Source organism: Chanodichthys erythropterus, chromosome 17, assembly GCF_024489055.1.
Source record: "Chanodichthys erythropterus isolate Z2021 chromosome 17, ASM2448905v1, whole genome shotgun sequence".
NCBI classification, from domain to species: Eukaryota; Metazoa; Chordata; class Actinopteri; order Cypriniformes; family Xenocyprididae; genus Chanodichthys; species Chanodichthys erythropterus.
In genome coordinates, this window is record NC_090237.1 from 38,654,873 (window position 1) to 38,677,323 (window position 22,451).

The 22,451-nt window shown below is 38.3% G+C and overlaps 1 protein-coding gene across 2 annotated transcripts in view; it reads left to right on the forward strand.

Moving 5' to 3' along the window:
- igsf5b (immunoglobulin superfamily, member 5b) overlaps positions 1-15,071 on the forward strand; it is a 58,630-nt gene extending 43,559 nt beyond the window's left edge. The window contains exons 6-9 of one of the 2 annotated variants that reach the window (XM_067366160.1): positions 59-83; positions 2,232-2,332; positions 7,191-7,255; positions 13,974-15,071. In XM_067366160.1, the coding sequence (XP_067222261.1) occupies positions 59-83; positions 2,232-2,332; positions 7,191-7,255; positions 13,974-14,081 (299 nt within the window). In that variant the 3' untranslated portion in view covers positions 14,082-15,071. The remainder of the gene's footprint in view (positions 1-58; positions 84-2,231; positions 2,333-7,190; positions 7,256-13,973) is intronic. The other variant, XM_067366159.1, reaches the window with a different exon arrangement.
- Positions 15,072-22,451: the final 7,380 nt, after the last annotated feature.

The window sequence follows — 22,451 nt, forward strand, 5'->3', positions numbered from 1 at the left end:
ACAACCAGAAATATCAAGTTACATGTGGTACATATTTTATTCTTTTTTTCTTTTACAGAATTGAGCTCTGAAAATAAATTCAGGTAAGTCTTGTAAGAAAAGTAAGAGTTTTTTTTGTTGATCACACCTGTTTTGAGACTTTTCTCTTCTGAATGGAAAAAAAATGATCCATAAGTGACAGAAGACTTAATCTTTCTGAACACTGCATATCATCTACTTTTCCCAGTTATAAAATGCTAACACTAACAAGGTACAGGCATAATGTACAAAGACAATCATATCACACTACTGTACTCAGGGCTTGACATTAACACCTGCTAGATACAGGTGTATTTCAGCAGTGGAGTGTAACACAGTCACTCCTATAGCCACTTTGGGAGGTTGAATTTTATATGTAGTATACATTTTTCAATTGTAGTCTTTTAAAAAGGCATCTGAAATAATGAACTACACCGATCAGCAAGTGAACATTTAGTCCTCAAAGTTGATGTTAGAAGCAGGAAAAATGGGCAAGCGTAAGGATTTGAGTGAGTTTGACAAGGGCCAAATTGTGATGCTAGACGACTGGGTCAGAGCATCTCCAGAACTGCAGCTCTTGTGGGGTGTTCGCGGTCTGCAGTGGTCAGTATCTATCAAAAGTGCTCCAAGGAAGGAACAATGGTGAACCGGAGACAGGGTCATGGGCGGCCGAGGCTCATTTATGCACATGTGGAGCGAAGGCTGGCCCGTGTGGTCTGATCCAACAGACGAGCTACTGTAGATCAGATTGCTCAAGAAGTTAATGCTGGTTCTGATAGAAAGGTGTCAGAATACACAGTGCATCAGTTTGTTGCGTATGGAGCTGCATAGCTGCAGACCAGTCAGGGAGTCCATGCTGACCCCTGTCCACCACCGAAAGAGCCAACAGTGAAGCATCAAAACTGGACCACGGAGCAATGGAAGAAGGTGGCCTGGTCTGATGAATCACGTTTTCTTTTACATCACATGGATGGCCGGGTGTGTATGCGTCTCTTACCTGGGGAACACATGACACCAGGATGCACTATGGGAAGAAGGCAAGTGCAATGCTTTGGGCAACGTTCTGCTGGGAAACCTTGGGTCCTGCCATCCATGTGGATGTTACTTTGACACGTACCACCTACCTAAGCATTGTTTCAGATCATGTACACCCTTTCATGGAAACGGTATTCCCTGGTGGCTGTGGCCTCTTTCAGCAGGATAATGCTCCTGCCACAAAGCAGAAATGGTTCAGGAATGGTTTGAGGAGCACAACAACGAGTTTGAGGTGTTGACTTGGCCTCCGAATTCCCCAGATCTCAATCCAAGTCCGATCCATGGAGGCTCCACCTCACAACTTACAGGACTTAAAGGATCTGCTGCCAACATCTTGGTGCAGAAACCACAGCACACCTTCAGGGGTCTAGAGGAGTTCATGCCTCGACGGGTCAGGGTTGTTTTGGCAGCAAAAGGGGGACCAACACAATATTAGGAAGGTGATCATAATGTTATGCCTGATCAGTGTAAGTGCAATGTAGTGTTGTCAAAAATATAGATGCATATTAACACTGAAATATTTGAAATGCTTCCAATACTCATTTTCCACAGAATAAACACACACTACCAGCTGTTCTCTCTCTCTCTCTCTCATCTCTCCGACAGCGAGTTGACACACAAACCCTCCTCCCCTCACTTGTTTAATTTGCTCTGGATGAATATTGTTAGTGTTACAAGGCTTGAATTTCAGCATGGGATTGTGCATATTGCGCATTATTTTATTAATTTCCCCAGTTTTTGTGCTGCTTATTGCTCTTAAACAGTCAAATACACACAAAATAATGTCAAAATGCTGGTCATGGTGAGCTTTCATGTAAACACAGTCAGTTATGTTTGAAGTGAGCATAAATAGTTGAGAAAGAAAACGCATGTGTAATGGATCCGTGCGTCAGGTCTTAAAGTGACAGCAGCCTAATAAACCTGCTGCCAAATTGTGAGTTAATATTAAAAATATCTATAAGACAGTTTTTCCCCATGGTATTGATGTCACAATTGTGGCCAGTGGAAATGCTGAGTGGCTAGTAACTTTGGCTAGTAACAACTAGTTACAGTGGCTGGTGAGCAAAAAAGTTAATGTCAAGCCCCTACTCTAGCGTTCGTTTCTGAACAACATAGCCACTGACTCTTATGTTGTGTTGAGAAAAAAAATGTTTATTGTATTGCATTTGTCTTTCCAGCTCCTCTTCATGGACTGTCAATTTAAGCAGTGAGAGGAGGTGCGTTGCTGATGAAACCAGAGGAAACGTGAACCCAGGATACAACGCTGAAGACGTAACAAGTACTAGCACCAAAATACAGAATCAACAGAACACCCTGATGTGTTAAACAAAATTATATGGGGATAATTCCTGCTTTATTTAATATATCTTCACAGAAAACACACTTTATGGGATATCAAATATACACTAACAAAAAGCCTTTTGTGCAGCCTTGCTTCTTGTGTAAATATATCCTGTTTTATAGAAATAGGTCAAATGGTTCTAATGATTCAGGGTTATTATAGTTAAAGTGCCCCTCTTATGCTTTTTCATATATTACCTTTCATGTAGTGTAATATAGCTGTTTGTGAATGTAAAAGGTCTGTAAAGTTTAAAGGATCAGAGATATTGTCTCCCAGTCCAGAAAAAAGAACCGATTCTTAACTGCCTGAAATGAGTCATCAGTTATTTCCAGTCTTACTTTCTGCTCGAACATAAATAGGTTTGTAACAAATTTGCTTAATGCCAGCCATGTCTACTTTGACCCTCAAACACTGTAGGTGTAGCTGAGACTAGAAGAGATTGATTCATGTTGTTAGCATGTCGAGAAGACACTGTTTTCTGTGCTGTGAAACAAATTCACTTTACATGCACTTTCAAAGGATGAGGACTTACACTGGAATTGATACGGTAAAACTGATGCCATCATTAGTGTTCGGATCACTGTGTGTCAAGTGCTGAGGAAGATCCAGAGCTGAAATTCAGATTTGGTAATGCGATTTTGGATTCTGACCAATCACAACAGACTGGGTCATCTGACCGGGGTTTAGAGAGACAGAATCGTTGATCAAACCATTTCAGACACTGTGAGAAAAGAGCTGATTCTGCAAAATATTATGAGCAAATTAGTGTTTTTTGACCTGGTTGCATGAAAACCTGTTGTAGGAGACAACAAAACAAAATTAGGAACCTTTAAAATAGCATATTAGGGGCATTTTAACTAAACTTTAACTAAAGCTGTAAAAACATTTTCATTACTTGAAATTAAATAAATTTTTACTGAAATAAAATAACAATATATTTAGTCAGGTTTCCACTTAAAACTACGGTAGAGGATTAGGGCCAAGCAATAATAAAAAAATAAAACAATCTCGAGATTAAAGTTGTTAAATTACGAGAAAAACCTTGTTAAATTTCGAGAAAAAAAGTCTAAATAAAATGTTGAGAATAAACTCGTTAAATTACGAGAAAAAAGTCGAGATAAAATGTTGAGAATAAACTCGTTAAATTACGAGAAAAAAGTCGAGATAAAATGTTGAGAATAAAGTAATTAAATTACGAGAAAAAACGTGTTAAATTACAAGAAAAAAGGCAAGATAAAATGTTGAGAATAAACTCGTTAAATTTTGAGGAAAAAAAGTCTAGATAAAATGTTGAGAATAAACTTGTTAAATTACGAGAAAAAAGTCGAGATAAAATGTTGAGAATAAACTCGTTAAATTACGAGAAAAAAGTCGAGATAAAATGTTGAGAATAAACTCGTTAAATTACGAGAAAAAAGTCGAGATAAAATGTTGAGAATAAAGTAATTAAATTACGAGAAAAAACGTGTTAAATTACAAGAAAAAAGGCAAGATAAAATGTTGAGAATAAACTCGTTAAATTTCGAGATAAAGGTCGAGATAAAATGAAGAAAATAAACTCGTAAAAATTAAGGGAAAAACTTGTTAAATTTCGAGAAAAAGGTCGAGATAAAATGTTAAGAATAAACTCATTAAATTACGAGAAAAAAATCGTTAAATTTCGAGAAAAAAGTCGAGATAAAATGTTGAGAAAAAAGTCGAGATAAAATGTTGAGAATAAACTCATTAAATTACGAGAAAAAACGTGTTAAATTTCGAGAAAAAAGTCAAGATAAAATGATGAGAATAAACTCATTAAATTACGAGAAAAAAGTCCAGATAAAATGTTGAGAATAAACTCATTAAATTACGAGAAAAAACGTGTTAAATTTCGAGAAAAAAGTCGAGATAAAATGTTGAGAAAAAAGTCGAGATAAAATGTTGAGAATAAACTCATTAAATTACGAGAAAAAACGTGTTAAATTTCGAGAAAAAAGTCGAGATAAAATGTTGAGAATAAACTCATAAAATTACGAGAAAAAGGTCGAGATAAAATGTTGAGAATAAACTCGTTAAATTACGAGAAAAAAGTCGAGATAAAATGTTGAGAATAAAGTAATTAAATTACGAGAAAAAACGTGTTAAATTACAAGAAAAAAGGCAAGATAAAATGTTGAGAATAAACTCATTAAATTACGAGAAAAAAGTGTTAAATTACGAGAAAAAAGTCCAGATAAAATGTTGAGAATAAACTCATTAAATTACGAGAAAAAACGTGTTAAATTTCGAGAAAAAAGTCGAGATAAAATGTTGAGAAAAAAGTCGAGATAAAATGTTGAGAATAAACTCATTAAATTACGAGAAAAAACGTGTTAAATTTCGAGAAAAAAGTCGAGATAAAATGTTGAGAATAAACTCATAAAATTACGAGAAAAAGGTCGAGATAAAATGTTGAGAATAAACTCGTTAAATTACGAGAAAAAAGTCGAGATAAAATGTTGAGAATAAAGTAATTAAATTACGAGAAAAAACGTGTTAAATTACAAGAAAAAAGGCAAGATAAAATGTTGAGAATAAACTCGTTAAATTTCGAGATAAAGGTCGAGATAAAATGAAGAAAATAAACTCGTAAAAATTAAGGGAAAAACTTGTTAAATTTCGAGAAAAAGGTTGAGATAAAATGTTAAGAATAAACTCATTAAATTACGAGAAAAAAATCGTTAAATTTCGAGAAAAAAGTCGAGATAAAATGTTGAGAAAAAAGTCGAGATAAAATGTTGAGAATAAACTCATTAAATTACGAGAAAAAACGTGTTAAATTTCAAGAAAAAGTCAAGATAAAATGATGAGAATAAACTCATTAAATTACGAGAAAAAAGTCCAGATAAAATGTTGAGAATAAACTCATTAAATTACGAGAAAAAACGTGTTAAATTTCGAGAAAAAAGTTGAGATAAAATGTTGAGAAAAAAGTCGAGATAAAATGTTGAGAATAAACTCATTAAATTACGAGAAAAAACGTGTTAAATTTCGAGAAAAAAGTCGAGATAAAATGTTGAGAATAAACTCATAAAATTACGAGAAAAAGGTCGAGATAAAATGTTGAGAATAAACTCATAAAATTACGAGAAAAAAGTCGAGATAAAATGTTGAGAATAAACTCATAAAATTACGAGAAAAAGGTCGAGATAAAATGTTGAGAATAAACTCATTAAATTACGAGAAAAAGGTCGAGATAAAATGTTGAGAATAAACTCATTAAATTACGAGAAAAAACGTGTTAAATTTCAAGAAAAAAGTCGAGATAAAATGTTGAGAATAAACTCATAAAATTACGAGAAAAAGGTCGAGATAAAATGTTGAGAATAAACTCATTAAATTACGAGAAAAAAGTGTTAAATTTCGAGAAAAAAGTCGAGATAAAATGTTGAGAATAAACTCATTAAATTACGAGAAAAAATGTGTTAAATTTCGAGAAAAAAGTCGAGATAAAATGTTGAGAATAAACTCGTTAAATTACGAGAAAAAGGTCGAGATAAAATGTAGAAAATAAACTCGTTAAATTAAGGGAAAAACTTGTTAAATTTCGAGAAAAAGGTCGAGATAGAATGTTGAGAAAAAATTCGAGATAAAATGTTGAGAATAAAGTAATTAAATTACGAGGAAAAACGTGTTAAATTTCGAGAAAAGTCGAGATAAAATGTTGAGAATAAACTCGTTAAATTACGAGAAAAAATGTGTTAAATTTCGAGAAAAAAGTTGAGATAAAATGTTGAGAATAAACTCATTAAATTACGAGAAAAAACGTGTTAAATTTCGAGAAAAAAGTCAAGATAAAATGATGAGAATAAACTCATTAAATTACGAGAAAAAAGTCCAGATAAAATGTTGAGAATAAACTCATTAAATTACGAGAAAAAACGTGTTAAATTTCGAGAAAAAAGTTGAGATAAAATGTTGAGAAAAAAGTCGAGATAAAATGTTGAGAATAAACTCATTAAATTACGAGAAAAAACGTGTTAAATTTCGAGAAAAAAGTCGAGATAAAATGTTGAGAATAAACTCATAAAATTACGAGAAAAAGGTCGAGATAAAATGTTGAGAATAAACTCATTAAATTACGAGAAAAAACGTGTTAAATTTCGAGAAAAAAGTCGAGATAAAATGTTGAGAATAAACTCATAAAATTACGAGAAAAAGGTCGAGATAAAATGTTGAGAATAAACTCATTAAATTACGAGAAAAAAGTGTTAAATTTCGAGAAAAAAGTCGAGATAAAATGTGAGAAAAAAATCTAGATAAAATGTTAAGAATAAAGTCATTAAATTACGAGAAAAAACTTGTTAAATTACGAGAACAAAGTCGTTAAATTATGAGAACAAATCTGTTAAATTACGAGAACAAACTCATAATTTAACGACTTTTTTCTTGTAATTGAATGACTTTATTCTTAACATTTTATCTCAACTTTTTTCTTGAAATTTAACAACTTTGAGCTCAAGATGGTTTTATTTTTTTATTATTGCTTGGCCCTAATCCTCTTCCGTATAAAACAAGTGTAAAAATGCCAGCGAAAAAAAAATTTCTCTGCTATTCTTAAAAGATTTCTTAAAAAGACCACAAAACAAGCCTCACTTGTTTTACATCTTAATATGTAAATATATCTTGCTTTAGATATTTTACTGGATAAGAGACAAGCATACATAATATGATGTTTGTATATTTGTCCCGCAGTAAGAGCTCATTGGACAGTGTAAGTTCTGTCTGTAAGATTTTAGGCAATGTAAAGTCACACACAACTGCTCTTCACCCGCAGGTTCAGGACACAGTGACCTCAGGAATAGAGCTGACAGCACGATACACATCATCAGCCCTCCACGGGTAAGAGGAGAGAGAATTACTGCCTCTGCATTATTCACAACTAGTGATGGGTTTTCTGACACCTCAGTGTAAAGTCTTCTGCCCCATACCTTGGGAAAACGCTGATGTCTCTATTACTGTGTGGAGGAATATTCAGTCAAACATTTAAACACTGTGTAATGAGCTTCACCTCCATAACCCATTATGTTTAAATAATTCATAATGCAAAGTTTTCCTGATTAATGCTAATTTGATGCTGGGTCATTTTCAACCTTTTAATGTTTAAGCATTTTATTTGAAATGGTTACTGTTGGATAGGGTTGCAAATTTATGAGAATTTTCAAAGCTGGAAACATTACATGGAAATTAATGGGAATAAACAGAGAATTTGCAAAATTGCAGGGTACTTAAATGTAGTTGGAAAAAAACATCTTACAGCATAATTTTGGTTAAAACAACCAGATTTAATGCAATTTCAGTTGAATTTTTACCCTGCATATTCCTCAGTCACATTCACACAGCACACTACTGACTGCAGGGCTATTGAGGACACACCCCCTGCATGCACTGTGCATTCCCCCAGTCCATAACATGCACATTTGATCAAAAATACAGAAAAAAAACTGTAATATTGTAAAATATAACTACAATTTAAAATAATGGTTTTCTATATTAATATACATTAAAATATAATTTATTTCTGTGATGCAAAGCTGGATTTTCAGCATCATTTCTCCAGTCTTCAGTGTCACATGATCCTTCAGAAATCATTCTAATATGTTGATTTGATACTCAATTATCAATGTTGGAAACAGTTGTGCTGCTTCATATTTTTTAATAACCTGTGATACTTTTTTCAGGATTCTTTGATGAATACAAAAGAACAGCATTTATTTAAAATAGAAATATACACTACCATTCAAAATTGTGGGGTCAATAATTTTGTAATACTTTTATTCAGCAACTATGTGTGAAATTGATAAAAAGTGATATTAAAGTGATATTGTTATTTGAATAAATGCTGTTCTTTTGAACTTTTTATTAATCAGTGAATCCTGAAAATAGTGTTACAGGTTCCAAAATACATTAAGCAGCACAACTGTTTCCAACACTGATAATAACTGAGTATCAAATCAGCATATTAGAATGATTTCTGAAGGATCATGTGACACTGAAATATTACATAACAATAGCTGCAATAAAAAGATATTTATTTTACATATTTACTAAATTCAAATTAATTAAATGCTAAAAAGAAATAACTGTTCCCTTTCGTGGGAACTATCGACGCTACGTCAGTGACGTGATGGGAATCCTCTGCATTTTTGTGTTCGTGAAGCACTATTGTATCTAACCAATGAGAGAACGCGACGTCAGAGGCGGGTGATGTCACGAACCGGAACCTATAAAGCATGCCCGAAACAAAGAACGCTAGCTTCTGTTGTCTTCAGTAAGCGCTATTTGTATCTTGTCTGTCTTATTTACTGTTGTCTGTCTACCATCTCGCCAGAAAGTGATATCTTTGTCTGAGGACAAGAGTTTCTAAACAAGTGAAATAAGACACATAATAGACATATATATATATATATATATAAAATGACGGAGAAAAGCCAGCGTTTCACTAAGTGTGCACCTCCTTGCCCGCGATTCATCGTGGAGGGAGATACACACGAGATGTGTGTGAAATGCCTGGGAGTTGAGCACGCACAGGCAGCTCTTGAGGGGGCTGTCTGTGTGCACTGTGAGCGGCTCACTCTCAGGGCGCTGCGCTCACGCCGGGCGCTCTTTGAGGAGGGCGCCGCGGCGAGTGTTCCCCGCGGGTCTGGTCCCGCTGCTGCCGAGGCACAGCGAAGGCTGCACTCGTGGGGTTCACAAATGGATCTAGCAGAGGGGGGAGAGACGGGCTCTGCCTTATCGCTTCCCTTACCTGCTAGATCTAGTGTCTCTCCTTTGGTGGTGGAAGCACGCGCTGCGGTTTCTTCCCCGCAAAGGGAGGCACCGACACTGAATATATCTTCCTCCGAGGAGGTTGATGTTGAAGGTGTCGAGGGTGGTGATGAGGGACCGTCATCCTCATCTCCAGCCCATGAGGAAGTATGCACTAGCGGGAGTTTTGTAGCTCCACTCCTGTTGGCTTTATTCTCGAGGGAATAAAAGTCTAAGCTCGGATCTCGCGCTTGCCGAGGCAGCGCGTGGATTGGGTTTTAATTAAAGAATATATGGCTCGTATCTCGCGTTGCCGAGGCAGCGCGTAGATTAAGTCTGCAAGAATGAATATACGGCTCGGGTCTTGCGTTTGCCGAGGCTGCGCATGTATCACGTGTCCGTAATTATGCATGTGTGTGTATGTATATGTGTATATATATTTATATATTAAGGGATCTGAGCAGACGGGAGTTTCCCTTTCTCTCTTTCCCTAAATGCCTTGCGAATTATTACGAGCTATAATTCTTTTTTGTATTGTAAATATATTCAGTCTGTTCAAAAATATATATATTTATATAAGAACTGGCTGCATTTAATTTGAGGATTAAATGAAATATTGAATACATTAAATTCTGAGGAATTTAAAAGAAAGCGTCGCCACCCTTGGTCCCCCGCAGAAAGCTTGGGGACAGGGACAGGCGACACAGCCGAAGTCTTTGTGGGGTAACACAGATCTGCGGACTGTAATTACTTCCAAGAAGGCTTCGAAGAAGTCCTGATGCCAGTGGCGCGGGACATTGGAGGGCAGTCCCCTCCAGAGAGGGTTGGGTATTAAAATACTTGGTACTCATCCCTCTTTGGCGCCCTCAGGGGGCCGTTCTGCTAACCCTGCCACCCAGTGTGTTTCAGGGCGCAGCGGTCTCCACCGATCCTCCGAGGAGGGCCGGTCATCATTTGATTCGGCTGTTCCTTGCCGGTTCGCCGCTTCAGGGTGCCGAGTCAAGTGTTAAAAAAAAAAAAAAAAACACCAGAGGCCAGTCTCGAGAGACTGGTTCCCTTTGTAAATAAGGCAGAATGAAAACTTCTCCCAAATATTTCAAAATGGGTGCTGCTCACAATAGAAAAGGGTTACAAATTCGGGTCTCGCCCGCCCCAGTTTAATGGGGTCCTTCCCACAGTGGTGGCCCCGAGCAGTCTCTGGTAATGGAACAGGAGGTTATGACGCTCTTGCAAAAAGGAGCTATAGAAGGGGTTCTCCTCCCAGCAAGCTGTCAGGGTTTCACAACCTATACTTCATTGTTCCAAAGAAGGGACAGATCAGGTCAGAGGAGCTGGTTTGTTGTGATAGACCTGAAAGATGCTAACTTTCATGTATCCATCCATCCTTCTCATAGGAAGTTCCTCAGGTTTGCTTTCGGGGACAAAGCTTACCAATACAGGGTTCTTCCTTTCAGCCTATCATTATCACCCCGCACGTTCATGAAGTGCGTGGATGCAGCTCTGGCTCCGCTGAGACTCCAGGGCATCTGCGTGCTGAACTATATCGACGATTGGTTGATATTAGCTCAAACAGAACAGTTGGCAGTTCAACATCGAGATGTTGTTCTGTCGCACATGAAAAAGCTTGGGCTGAGGCTCAATGCCAAAAAGAGTGTGCTGGTTCCGAGTCAGATTGCAAACTATCTAGGAGTAATCTGGGATTCTACCACGATGCAGGCGCAGCTGTCTCCTGCTCGTGTGAATTCCATTCTCGGAGCCGTGAATGGGGTGAAGTTAGGCCAGTCACTCACTGTAAAACAGTTTCAGAGACTGTTGGGTCTGATGGCAGCTGCGTCCAACGTTATTACTATTGGCCTTCTGCACATGATACCCTTACAGTGGTGGCTCAGGACCAAGGGGTTTTCCCTGAGGGGAGATCCTTTTCACATGATCAAAGTCACACGGCGATGCCTTCGTGCTCTGGTCATGTGGAAAAAGCCTTGGTTCCTGTCCCAGGGACCCGTGCTGGGAACTCCTCGTCGTCGCGTAATGCTTACGACAGATGCTTCCCTCACGGTCTGGGGGGGCGATCATGAATGGTCGCTCGGCTCAGGGTCTAAGGGAGGACCATCAGCTCTCCTGGCACATAAATCGGCTGGAGATGATGGCGGTGTCTCTAGAACTGAAACACTTCCTCCCAGACCTGAGGGGCCACCACGTGTTGGTCCGTACGGACAACACGACGGTGGTCTCTCTTGACCAGTCATTCACTGTAAAAGTTTCAGAGACTGTTGGGTCTTATGGCGGCTGCGTCCAACGTGATAACTTTTGGCCTTCTGCACATGAGACTCTTACAGTGGTGGCTCAGGACCAAGGGGTTTTCTCCGAGGGGAAATCCTTTTCGCAAGATCAAAAGTCACGCGGCGATGCCTTCGTGCTCTGGTCATGTGGAAAAAGCCTTGGTTCCTGTCCCAGAACCCATGTGTGGGACTTCTCGTCGTCGCGTAATGCTTACGACGGATGTTTCTCTCATGGGCTGGGGGGCGATCATGAGTGGTCGCTCAGCTCAGGGTCTCTGGGAGGACCATCAGTTCCTGGCACTTAAATCGGCTGGAAATGATGGCGGTATTTCTTGCAGTAAAATACTTCTTCCCAGACCTGAGGGCATTAAAATGTGGGAGCAGACGCCCTGTCGAGGCAGGGGCCGAGGCCCGGGGAATGGAGTCTCCATACTGAGGTGTGGAGCTCACTTTGGAAAACTTTGGTCGAGCTGAAATCGACCTATTTGCTTCAGGGGAATCGACCCAGTGTCCACTGTGGTTCTCCCTATCTCATTCAGCACCACTGGGTCTGGATGCCATGGTACAGACGTGGCCGAGGCTGCGTCTGTATGCATTTCCCCGTTCGCTCTGCTCCCGGGAGTTCTGGAGTAAATACGCCAGGAAGGGGTCAGTCTAATATTGATAGCCCTGTACTGGCCAACCAAAATATGGTTCTCAGACCTAGTGCCACTTCTAGATGGCTCCCTGATGGAGCTTCCTCTCAGGCAGGACCTCCTGTCTCAAGCGGGCAGCATGATAATTCATCCATGCCCAGAGCTATGGAGACTGTGGGCCTGGCCTCTGAGGGGGCCAGGCTCATAGATGCTGCTCTCCCAACTGAGGTTGTGGAGACCATACTCCACTCCAGAGCTCCCTCCACGAGGAAGTGTATGCGGCCATTTTTGGCCATAGTCCTCTGGGGGATTCCTCGGTAGGTCGAGACCCCCTTGTTTATACGCTTCCTCCGTGGTACTCTGAGGCTGGGGCCTTCAGTACCTACAAGGACGTTGGCCTGGGACTCGGCCGTGGTATTAGAAGGGTTAGCCGAGGCTCCCTTCGAACCACTAGAGGAAGTTTCAGAGAAATTCCTCACCTTTAAAGACCATATTTCTACTGGCTATTTCATCTCTTAAAAGAATAGGAGATCTTCAAGCACTTTCAGCTGCTTCTTTGTGTTTGGAATTTGCACCTGGAATGGTCAAAGCGTTCCTGCACACTAGACCAGGCTATATGTCTAAGGTCCCCACCAAAGTCCCAGGTTCCATCGTACTTTAGGCCTTCCATCTTCCTCCTTTTACAACTTCGAATGTGAGTAGAACTCCGGGTGCTTTGGTTTTACAAGATAGTAGCCAGGCACTCGGAGGCACGGCGTAGTTGGGACAGCGTTCCCATCACGTCACTGACGTAGCGTCGATAGTTCCCACGAAAGGGAACGTCTTGGGTTACGAGTGTAACCCTTGTTCCCTGAGTAAGGGAACGAGACGCTACGTCACGTTGCCGTACCTCCAGCATGCCTGGAGCGCTTACTTCAGACATGTCACAGAAGCTAGCGTTCTTTGTTTCCGGGCATGCTTTATAGGTTCCGGTTCGTGACGTCACCCGCCTCTGACGTCGCGTTCTCTCATTGGTTAGATACAATAGTGCTTCACGAACACAAAAATGCAGAGGATTCCCATCACGTCACTGACGTAGCGTCTCGTTCCCTTACTCAGGGAACAAGGGTTACACTCGTAACCCAAGATGTTATTTCATGTTATGACCAAACAAATGTTTATATTTGTTTGTATATGATACATTTTATATAAACATTATACATTTATATACATTTCCCAAAATCTCCAATTAATTCCCATAAATTCACATATATTCCTGTTAAGTTTCCAAATTGGAATTTTTCCAAAATTCCCCAGGTTAAGTTTCCGTGGAAAGTTTCCGGGAAATTTCCATATTTTCTCACCTCAGGCTGAAACTACTAGGGCCATAACAATCATAGACATTGGGGGACCACAATTTCAGGATGATAAATTTCAATAAATGCACAATTTTGGTAGAATTATATTTTTAAAAAAGTTTTTTCTTGTGAAAAATTTCTTCATGACTTAAAATAGCTTTAATGTAACTCTACACCCTTGCTTCATTTAATATATGATCTATGAATATGCAAATTAGCCCCGCCTCTACTCACTTATGCCAGCTCAGAGATCCACTCGGTCAACTTACTGAGGTAAACGGTCATGGTTAATGATATGCTGAAGCCTGCCAGCACGTTGACGTGATTGGTTACAAGGTAGTTTGTGACGTTATAGAAACACCAGTGATTTCAAACCGTGTTTTTGAAACTGTCTTTGCAGTTTTAAAGAGAAAATACTCTGACTGGTGAATTTGCACATGGTTTGTCTTAAAGCATATTAAAAACATGACACAGACATATAAATAACATTAAAAAATGTATTTTGCAATAGTCAGTAATTTTGAAATAGTACGCTCATTCATCAAATATTGTTCCTCAACAGGTTCCTGATATTGTCATTTTCAGCTATCAAAATCAGAAAGAGGAAGATGTTTCGAACTTGTACTGCAAGGAAGCAAAGAAGACAGTTCGAAGGGTCACTACTGTTTGACCTCAGGGTCAACCCATTGCAAGCAAGGCTGTTTACATACTGCTGTTTTGGACCAGCTTTCTGCTCAGAGAGAAGCCACAAATTCAATCTGTTACTCTACAAAGGTCATATCTGCTGAAGATGAAGATTCACTGGCTGGCATGTCAAGAGGACTGGGACATGTGACATAATCATATGAGCCCTGCGGTGATGTCAACTGCATGCAAACATTGTCATACAGACATTTTTTTTTACTTTAAAAAGCATTATTCTATTATTTTGCAGTATTCTTCAATCGGATTATTTTATAAATTATTTTTGTGGATCAATATTTTACACATCAGTATCGATAACGGTATTGCCATTTTTTTTGTTATAGTCCATATACTGTACTTCAAGTGTTGATTGGTATACTGCGTAAAAATTCTCAAATTAGGAGAAATGTGCGATTTTTCTTTCTCGTGTTTTTCTGGCTGTGTGTCAGTCATGGATGGCAGCTCCTGAATAAATTAGGGTCACCCTCAGTAAGTCACACAAAGCTGTCGTGATATGAGAGGGCGATAACATAACCCTTTTGTTTTTGTTTGGGTCTCCAGACCAGTGTTATCTTTCCTAGACCTGCTTGTGTTACTGAGGTTTTCATTTGCCATTCACAAGTGGTGGATTGATGTCAGGGTCAAGCAGACTGTTTCTCTGGGGTGACTTACACAGGCCACTGTTTGTCTTTCAAAGACTTCTGCATCATTGCTTCTGAAGTCTGTTTCCCTTCTCTCTCCCGCTCTCTTCTTGTTTTGGCATTTCCCACAGAGGATGTCTTGATTACCTCGCTCTGTTCTGAGAAAACCTTGTTGCAATGCAGTATTTGAGACATGATAGATAATAAACGTGGTATTCTTCTACAAATTTTCATTGTTTCTGTAATCGTTCTGTAAAAGTGTCATTTGTTCCCTATGATGCATCCATTTGTAGAAAACCTTTAAATCTTTTTAAAGGATTAAAATAAAAAAGACATTCATGATATCACATTTGCATACAATGATTCCATATACTAATGTACAGTGAATGTTAAAATGTGTCTCAGAAGCACATTTCTGGCACATACAGCATTAGAAGCAGGCACTGGCTGCAATCATGTAAATGAAAGCATCTAATCATGAGCATAAATATTTATTCATGCATATTAGAGCCCAGCCACCACATAAAGGTTTTCGCTTCCAAACAATGATTCAGTCTTTATGTAATTGACCTCAGCTGAATGAACCCTTTTGGAATCAGTCACGGTACTTTGAAACAATTGCAGCCTACTTTGTGCAGCGCGATTCACTGCAAAGCTGATGAATAACTTAGCATGTCTTCTCTGTGATTGCAATGCAATCTACTCTAGTGCATCCTTACAACGGGGCATTTAAGTGCTTCCAAAGTCAGTTAGGTGCCACTGTATTAAGTGACTGGCCATCAAAGGGAATTGGAGACAGGAGCTCTTGACATGGTGCTGTTAGCATAATTAAGGCCAACCTAATTAGCAGATTTGTGCCTCTGAAAAACTGATGAGTAGGAAATGCAGAAAAGCTTTACAATTGAGATCTATAGCGTTCTCTTTTATGTGCAAACTCTGTGTGAGTGGGAGAAGTTCAGAGAATGGCCACCTTGTGAATTCAGGCTAACAGCAGAACACTTGAAGCCTTGTTTCGCTTCCCAAAGCGAACAGCCCTGTCTCACTAAATACACTTCAAGTAACCCAGAGTTTCATCACAGTGAATGCGTACCGACAAATCCAAACCAACAGTAACTTTGCTGGGGGACAAAAGTTCTTCCTTGAAGCTTGAGGTATCAAACTCAACACATTTGCTCCAATTACTCATGCAGGCTGCAAAATGTACACTCAGCATGTGACAAAAATAAAAATAGGCTTTGCCAACAAAAAAATGTTCCTGGCTAGAGTTCCTGGAGAGGGCCAGTGTCCTGCAGAGTTCGGCTCCAACCTGTCCCAACACGCTGGTCTGGAAGTCTACTAGTAATCTTGAAGACCTTGAATAGCTGGTTCAGTTGTGTTTAATTAAAGGGGACATATCATGAAAATCTGACTTTTTCCATGTTTAAGTGCTATAATCGGGTCCCCGGTGCATCTACCAACCCAGAAGACAGGAAAAAGGACAACCTAGCAACTTTGTCTTGGTAAGACTTTCTCTGCAAGCATGTGAAAAAACAAGCCGCTCGGATTTCTCTCCCCTATTGACGTAAGAAGGGGATCTTATTCTAATATTACTGTCCCTTAATCTTAATCTTTCCACCGACCATTTTGTTTTTGGAAGCAACAGCGTTGTACCACTTCTAATGACATGGCAAATGTTTGGGTGTTAGTAGAAAGTGATGCTGCAATTTTGTCATTTTACGCCGGACTGCTTCACACATTCAACGCTGGATTTGCACAAAAGATGAACATGACGGCACATGCTAGTGGATGAGTTGAATCAACTCCACAGCAACTACATCAATGTATCCACTAACCATTCAGAAACGTCCAAAAGTTGTAACTTCTTCCTGAGTCTCTCCATCAGTGTCGACTCCGGTTTGAACAATGTAAGGCTGAACACCGTTACTGACAATCCTCATTTTGGCTGCGTGAGATTCTCCAGCTTTGTTTTCTGGAAAGAGGGCGGGGAGCAGCAGCTCATTTGCATTTAAAGGGACACACACAAAAACGGTGTGTTTTTTGCTCACACCCACATAGGGGCAAGATATAATAAATGATCTGTGGGGTATTTTGAGCTGAACCTGTTAGCGTTGCACTGTACCACCCGCTGTACACATACCTTTCAAGAGATACCAAAACCATGAAAATACTCCAAATGGTTCAAGAACAGCATGCAAAATACTTTTGGTATTTTAGCTGTTTTAGGCATATTTTACAGGAATGCTAAGGGGTTAACAGTGTTGCCATTAAAGTGTATAATTGTGAGTCTGAGGATGTTTACATCCTGGGTTGTCATCTAGTAATTACGGTAAATATGACATGACTTGAACACAGCATAAACTATGCAGGGGTGTGTTTCCCAAAAGCATCGCTAGTCAACTAACATTGCAAGTTTCGTTGTTACTTACATAGTTCAAAAATTTGGTGTTTCCCGAATCCATAGTTCAAACGAACATTCACAAACTGCAAACTTGTGTGGTTGGAGCGACTTAATAAATCATTATCTTGAGCAAAATAAGCAAGCTGACATTAAGTTTCGGGAAACAGTCGTAACTAGCTAGTTGATTTGTTCAATGATGCGTCGTACTATGGTAGTTCAGCAGCGAGTTATATTGTTGTTTGGGAAGCGCTCTCCAGGATAGTGGCCCTCCAGGAGCAGGATTGGACACTCCTGGTATAAGGAATTGAGACATGGTTTAAAAAGTGAAGACTGTGATTTTTGCACCCAGAGTGGCACAAAACAAATGTACAAAAATAATGCCTGTTTTCAAACAATATATAGTATTCTATACAACAATAATATCAAAAGGGTGAAAACAAATACAGAAATACAATCAATACCTGTCATGTGCAGGCAGGGAAGAGTTGAGGATCTAACTGAAAAAGTAGTCTTTAATTATTCAAAACAAAACACACTGGAACTCAGGAACATTGGAAAAACACTACAATGAGACAGCTAAGCATACAAGCACAGTCGTAATTTGCGGGTGGGACATGTGATAATTTTGGTCACTGTAATTGTGATATGATATATTTTCAGACTGTCCCAGCTGTACGGCATCGGGTCCTTAATGAACGAATAATTGAAAGTATGGGATACCCAGAATAATCAAATATCTCAATGAATACATAACAAATAGTTTAGAAACACAATCTAAATTTAATATCATTTGAATTTGGAGTCAGATTAAGCGCAGAGCTAACGTAAAATTAAAACTAAATTCTAAAAATTAAGTGAACTTCACAGGAGCACTTAAAGGTGCCACCGAACTTTTTTTTTTACAAGATGTAATATAAGTCTAAGGTGTCCCCTGAATGTGTCTGTGAAGTTTCAGCTCAAAATACCCCATAGATTTTTTTTTATTAATTTTTTTAACTGCCTGTTTTGGGGCATCATTAACTATGCACCGATTCAGGCTGAGGCACCTTTAATTCCTCACGCTCCCCGCCCCCGAGCTCGCGACTACCTTAAACATCATAAACAAAGTTCACACAGCTAATATAACCCTCAAAATGGATCTTTACAAAGTGTTTGTCATGCAGCATGTCTAAGTACAGTGTTTATTTGGATGTTTACATTTGATTCTGAATGAGTTTGATAGTGCTCTGTGGCTAAAGCTAACATTACACACTGTTGGAGAGATTTATAAAGAATGAAGTTGTGTTTATGCATTATACAGACTGCAAGTGTTTAAAAATGAAAATAGCGACGGCTCTTGTCTCCTTGAATACAGTAAGAAACGATGGTAACTTTAACCACATTTAACAGTACATTAGCAACATGCTAACGAAACATTTAGAAAGTCAATTCACAAATATCACTAAAAATATCATGTTATCATGGATCATGTCAGTTATTATTGCTCCATCTGCCATTTTTCACTATTGTTCTTGCTTGCTTACCTAGTCTGATGATTCAGCTGTGCACAGATCCAGACGTTAATACTGGCTGCCCTTGTGTAATGCCTTTTATAATGTTGGAAACATCATGGGCTGGCATTATGCAATTATTGGGGGCGCACACCCCGACTGTTACGTAACAGTCAGTGTTATGTTGAGATTTGCCTGTTCTTCGGAGGTCTTTTAAACAAATGAGATTTACATAAGAAGTAGGAAACAATGGAGTTTGAAACTCACTGTATGTCATTTCCATGTACTGAACTCTTGTTATTCAACTATGCCAAGGTAAATTAAATTTTCCATTCGATGGCACCTTTAAAAGACAAACACGCATTATACCTTCACCCACGCCATTGGATTCCATTGTTTGGCCGATGAGTGGTCCTTACAACAGGGACGAGAAAATTAAATAAACATCAAAATAAGAGTCTTAGGGCAGAAAAAAAACACAGGCAAACCAGACACTACTGCTTCAAAAAAGTCGGTAAGATTTTTTATGTTTTTGAAAGACGTCCTTATGCTCTTCAAGACTGCATTTATTGGATCAAAAATACAGTAAAAACAGTAATATTGTGAAATTGTTCTATTTTAACAGATTTTAAAATGAATGTCAAAGCTGAATTTTCAGCATCATTACTCCAGTCTTCAATGTCACATGATCCTTCAAAAATCATTATAATATGTTGATTTGTTGATCAAGAAACATTTCTCATTATTAGGAACGTTAACTGTTGTGCTGATTAATATATATTTTTTTTTTTTACTTTTTTTTAGGATTCAGAATGAATTTAATTTATTTCTTTTCTTTTTCTTTCAAAAATCGTACTTTTGAATGGTAGTGTCTTTAACAAAATACAGTTTCCTGGACAGCAAGAAATATTTATGGTTGATGTATTTTCTCGATTAACCTGCTATTGGCAAAAAGAGTTTTTATTGTAGCAAAACTAATAAGCAGAGTGCACTGAAGCACAAAAACAAAGACACAATTATGACATTGCATTTTATTCATTTGTGTATGTGTACATGTGAGTTTCTTTTTTCCCTGCGGAGCTCAAGACAATGTTGCTGCAAATGGCCTTTAATTGAAAATCACTACTTTATGTTGCTCAAATATCTCTCATCACAAAGCTCTGTTGACGGCCTCACATCTCATTTCTTGTGTGCCACTGGGATGTTACTAGATTCTACATTCACAACAGTACAATAACTAGCAATTATGCAGCAGTCAGAACATAGTACAACACAATCCTGGAGTGAGCAGAGTAAAGTAAAATATCAGAGTCTCACCTTTGGCAAAATGCTTTGAAACACATTTAAAATGCTGAGAAGTCTATTGTGTCCCCCAAAAAAATGCAGGAGAAGAGAGTTAACATGGAACATCGACTCGGATACAATTGCTTTGGGCCATAAGCAGCCATGTAAAAAACAACTGAATTGCTCAGCAAGGATTTCACGCAATTTCATATTTATAATATAGGTTTGGACAGTTATAAAAAGGTAGTATAATAGCAAAACTGACAAGCATACACACAAGCTAATCTAAAATAATGTCTTTTCTGGCTCCTTTTTGGTCAAAGTAATAATGTTTTTAAACATATTTTAAGAAGATACTATCATATTCCACTGAGAATGGTATGTGAATCATTCAGTACCATCTAACACCATCCGGGACTCTACTTTTAACTCTCTACCGACAATCACACTACCTCCGATATATGTGAGGTCATCAAAAAAGTGACACTGTTGATAGATCAGCACTTAATTTAATTCAAAACCCATTCTGATAACAGATCATTTAGCTAAAAAGCTTTGCCAGACCCCTGCTTGTCCGGGGCAGTTTAACAGGACCATTTGCATATGTGGCGCTGCACCCCATCTGTCAGAGCTGGGCTCAGATGGCAAACACAGAGGCAGACGGCTGGCCAAACGCAGGCTGTCATTTCAGCAAATAAGTCTCTCAACTCCTTTAGACGTCCCCTGAAATTCCCTGTCCTGATAAATGGGACTGTGTTAGTTTTTGGCAGGCAGAGAGGTTGAAGTTGCAGTTACATAAAATTTAGCTGCGACAGCTTCTGCGATCTAATAGAATTTCGAGCAGATTGCACTTCTGATACATTTTTATGTCAGTATAATGGTGTATAATGTCACTATTTATTGCCCCTGTCAGCAATTAAATTGTGTGACTAAAAGCAAACCTATTTTATCACGGACCCCACAGGACATATTTATTTACAATAATTCAAACATACTTTGATGAAACGATTATTAAGTTCTTTGGCTTCAAATGTTTCAGTATTTACAAAGAAATTAGCAACCATCAACATATCAAGCACTTAATTGTATTGAATTGCTCTTGTACTGTACTTGCAGATAATATAACTTAAGTGTGCTTAAGAAGAAACTTCACTTTCATGACTGTTTCTTAAAGGGATAGTTCACCCAAAAATTTGGTTACACTTTATTTTAGTGCTGTAGTCACATTGTTATTACTCAAATAAGTACTGAGTACTATCAATTAACTACATGTACTTACTATAGAGTTACAGTTAGGGTTTGGGTTAGGGTTAAGGCCTTGATATACTTCAAACAAAATCGAAGAAAGATCTGATGTGACGTCATTTCGAACAAAATCAGGCCAAAATGAAGTTCGTTTTGTGCTCTTTTTGGAAGTTCGAAACGACTTGACAAAGCAAACTTTCAGGAAAAGTTTGCTCCAGCTGCTAAACACCTTCGTTATACCATTGGTCCGTGATGATAACGTAACAGGAGGTGTGCGCTGAGGCTCCGCCTTCACTCGCGTGGGACGCGTCTTTGACTCATTTCGTGTGTTTGAATTCGTCAAGGTATCTCTGCAGGTGAAAACATAAACACACTGGATAGCTGCTTTATAGTAAAAAATGAAGCTGTGCTTAAAAAATGAGGCACTGACACTGTTTTCCATGTTTGATACTGTGAAGCTGCTTGATTTTAAGCAATCTATTGAATAAAGTGCTTTATAAATAAGCGTGACTGGAGTGCTAATTTGCAGAGCTCGTGCTAACATACCCATGTTGTTATGATCAGACGCTTTTCTTATGCTTTCTATAAAAAATGCTTGCTGTTTTCTCATTTTTGTTGTGTTTGTTTTGTTACTGAGAAGAAAGTGTACAGCACATAAGTGTGGGCGGCGTCAGTTGTTCGTTTACAGTATATCGCTGGTCACGTATTTTGAACTTCGTTTTGCGAAGAATGAAAAAGAACTTCGTTTGAAGTATGCCGGGGCCTTTTGTTACTTGTAGTTATGCATAATTTACCGTTATTACTACAGTAAGTACATGTAGTAACGTGTAACTACGGCACTGTAAAATAAAGTGTTACCGAAAATTGTCTTCATTTACTCACCTAAATTTCTTTCTTCCACTGAACACAAAAGAAGATATTTTGAAGAATGTTGGTAACCGAACAGTTTATGGGCCCCATTGACTTCCATAGTACTTTTTTTTTTTCCTCCAGACTATGGAAGTCAGTGGGGCAGATCAACTGTTTGGTTACCCATGTTTCTCAAAACATCTTTTGTGTTCACCAGAAGAAAGAAATTCGGAACGACTTGAGGGTAAATGATTTTTTTTGGGCAAACTTTCCCTTTAAGTGCATTTTCAAAAAGTGTTTTTTTTTGTAATAATGTCAAATTAAAAGTTTTACATTATACTATATATATATTTTTTAAATAATCTTTTGTCATGCTCTAAAGATGTACACTTATTTTGATGTCTTGACTAACATACTAAGCACACAATTATAATTTTAATGCGAGTGTT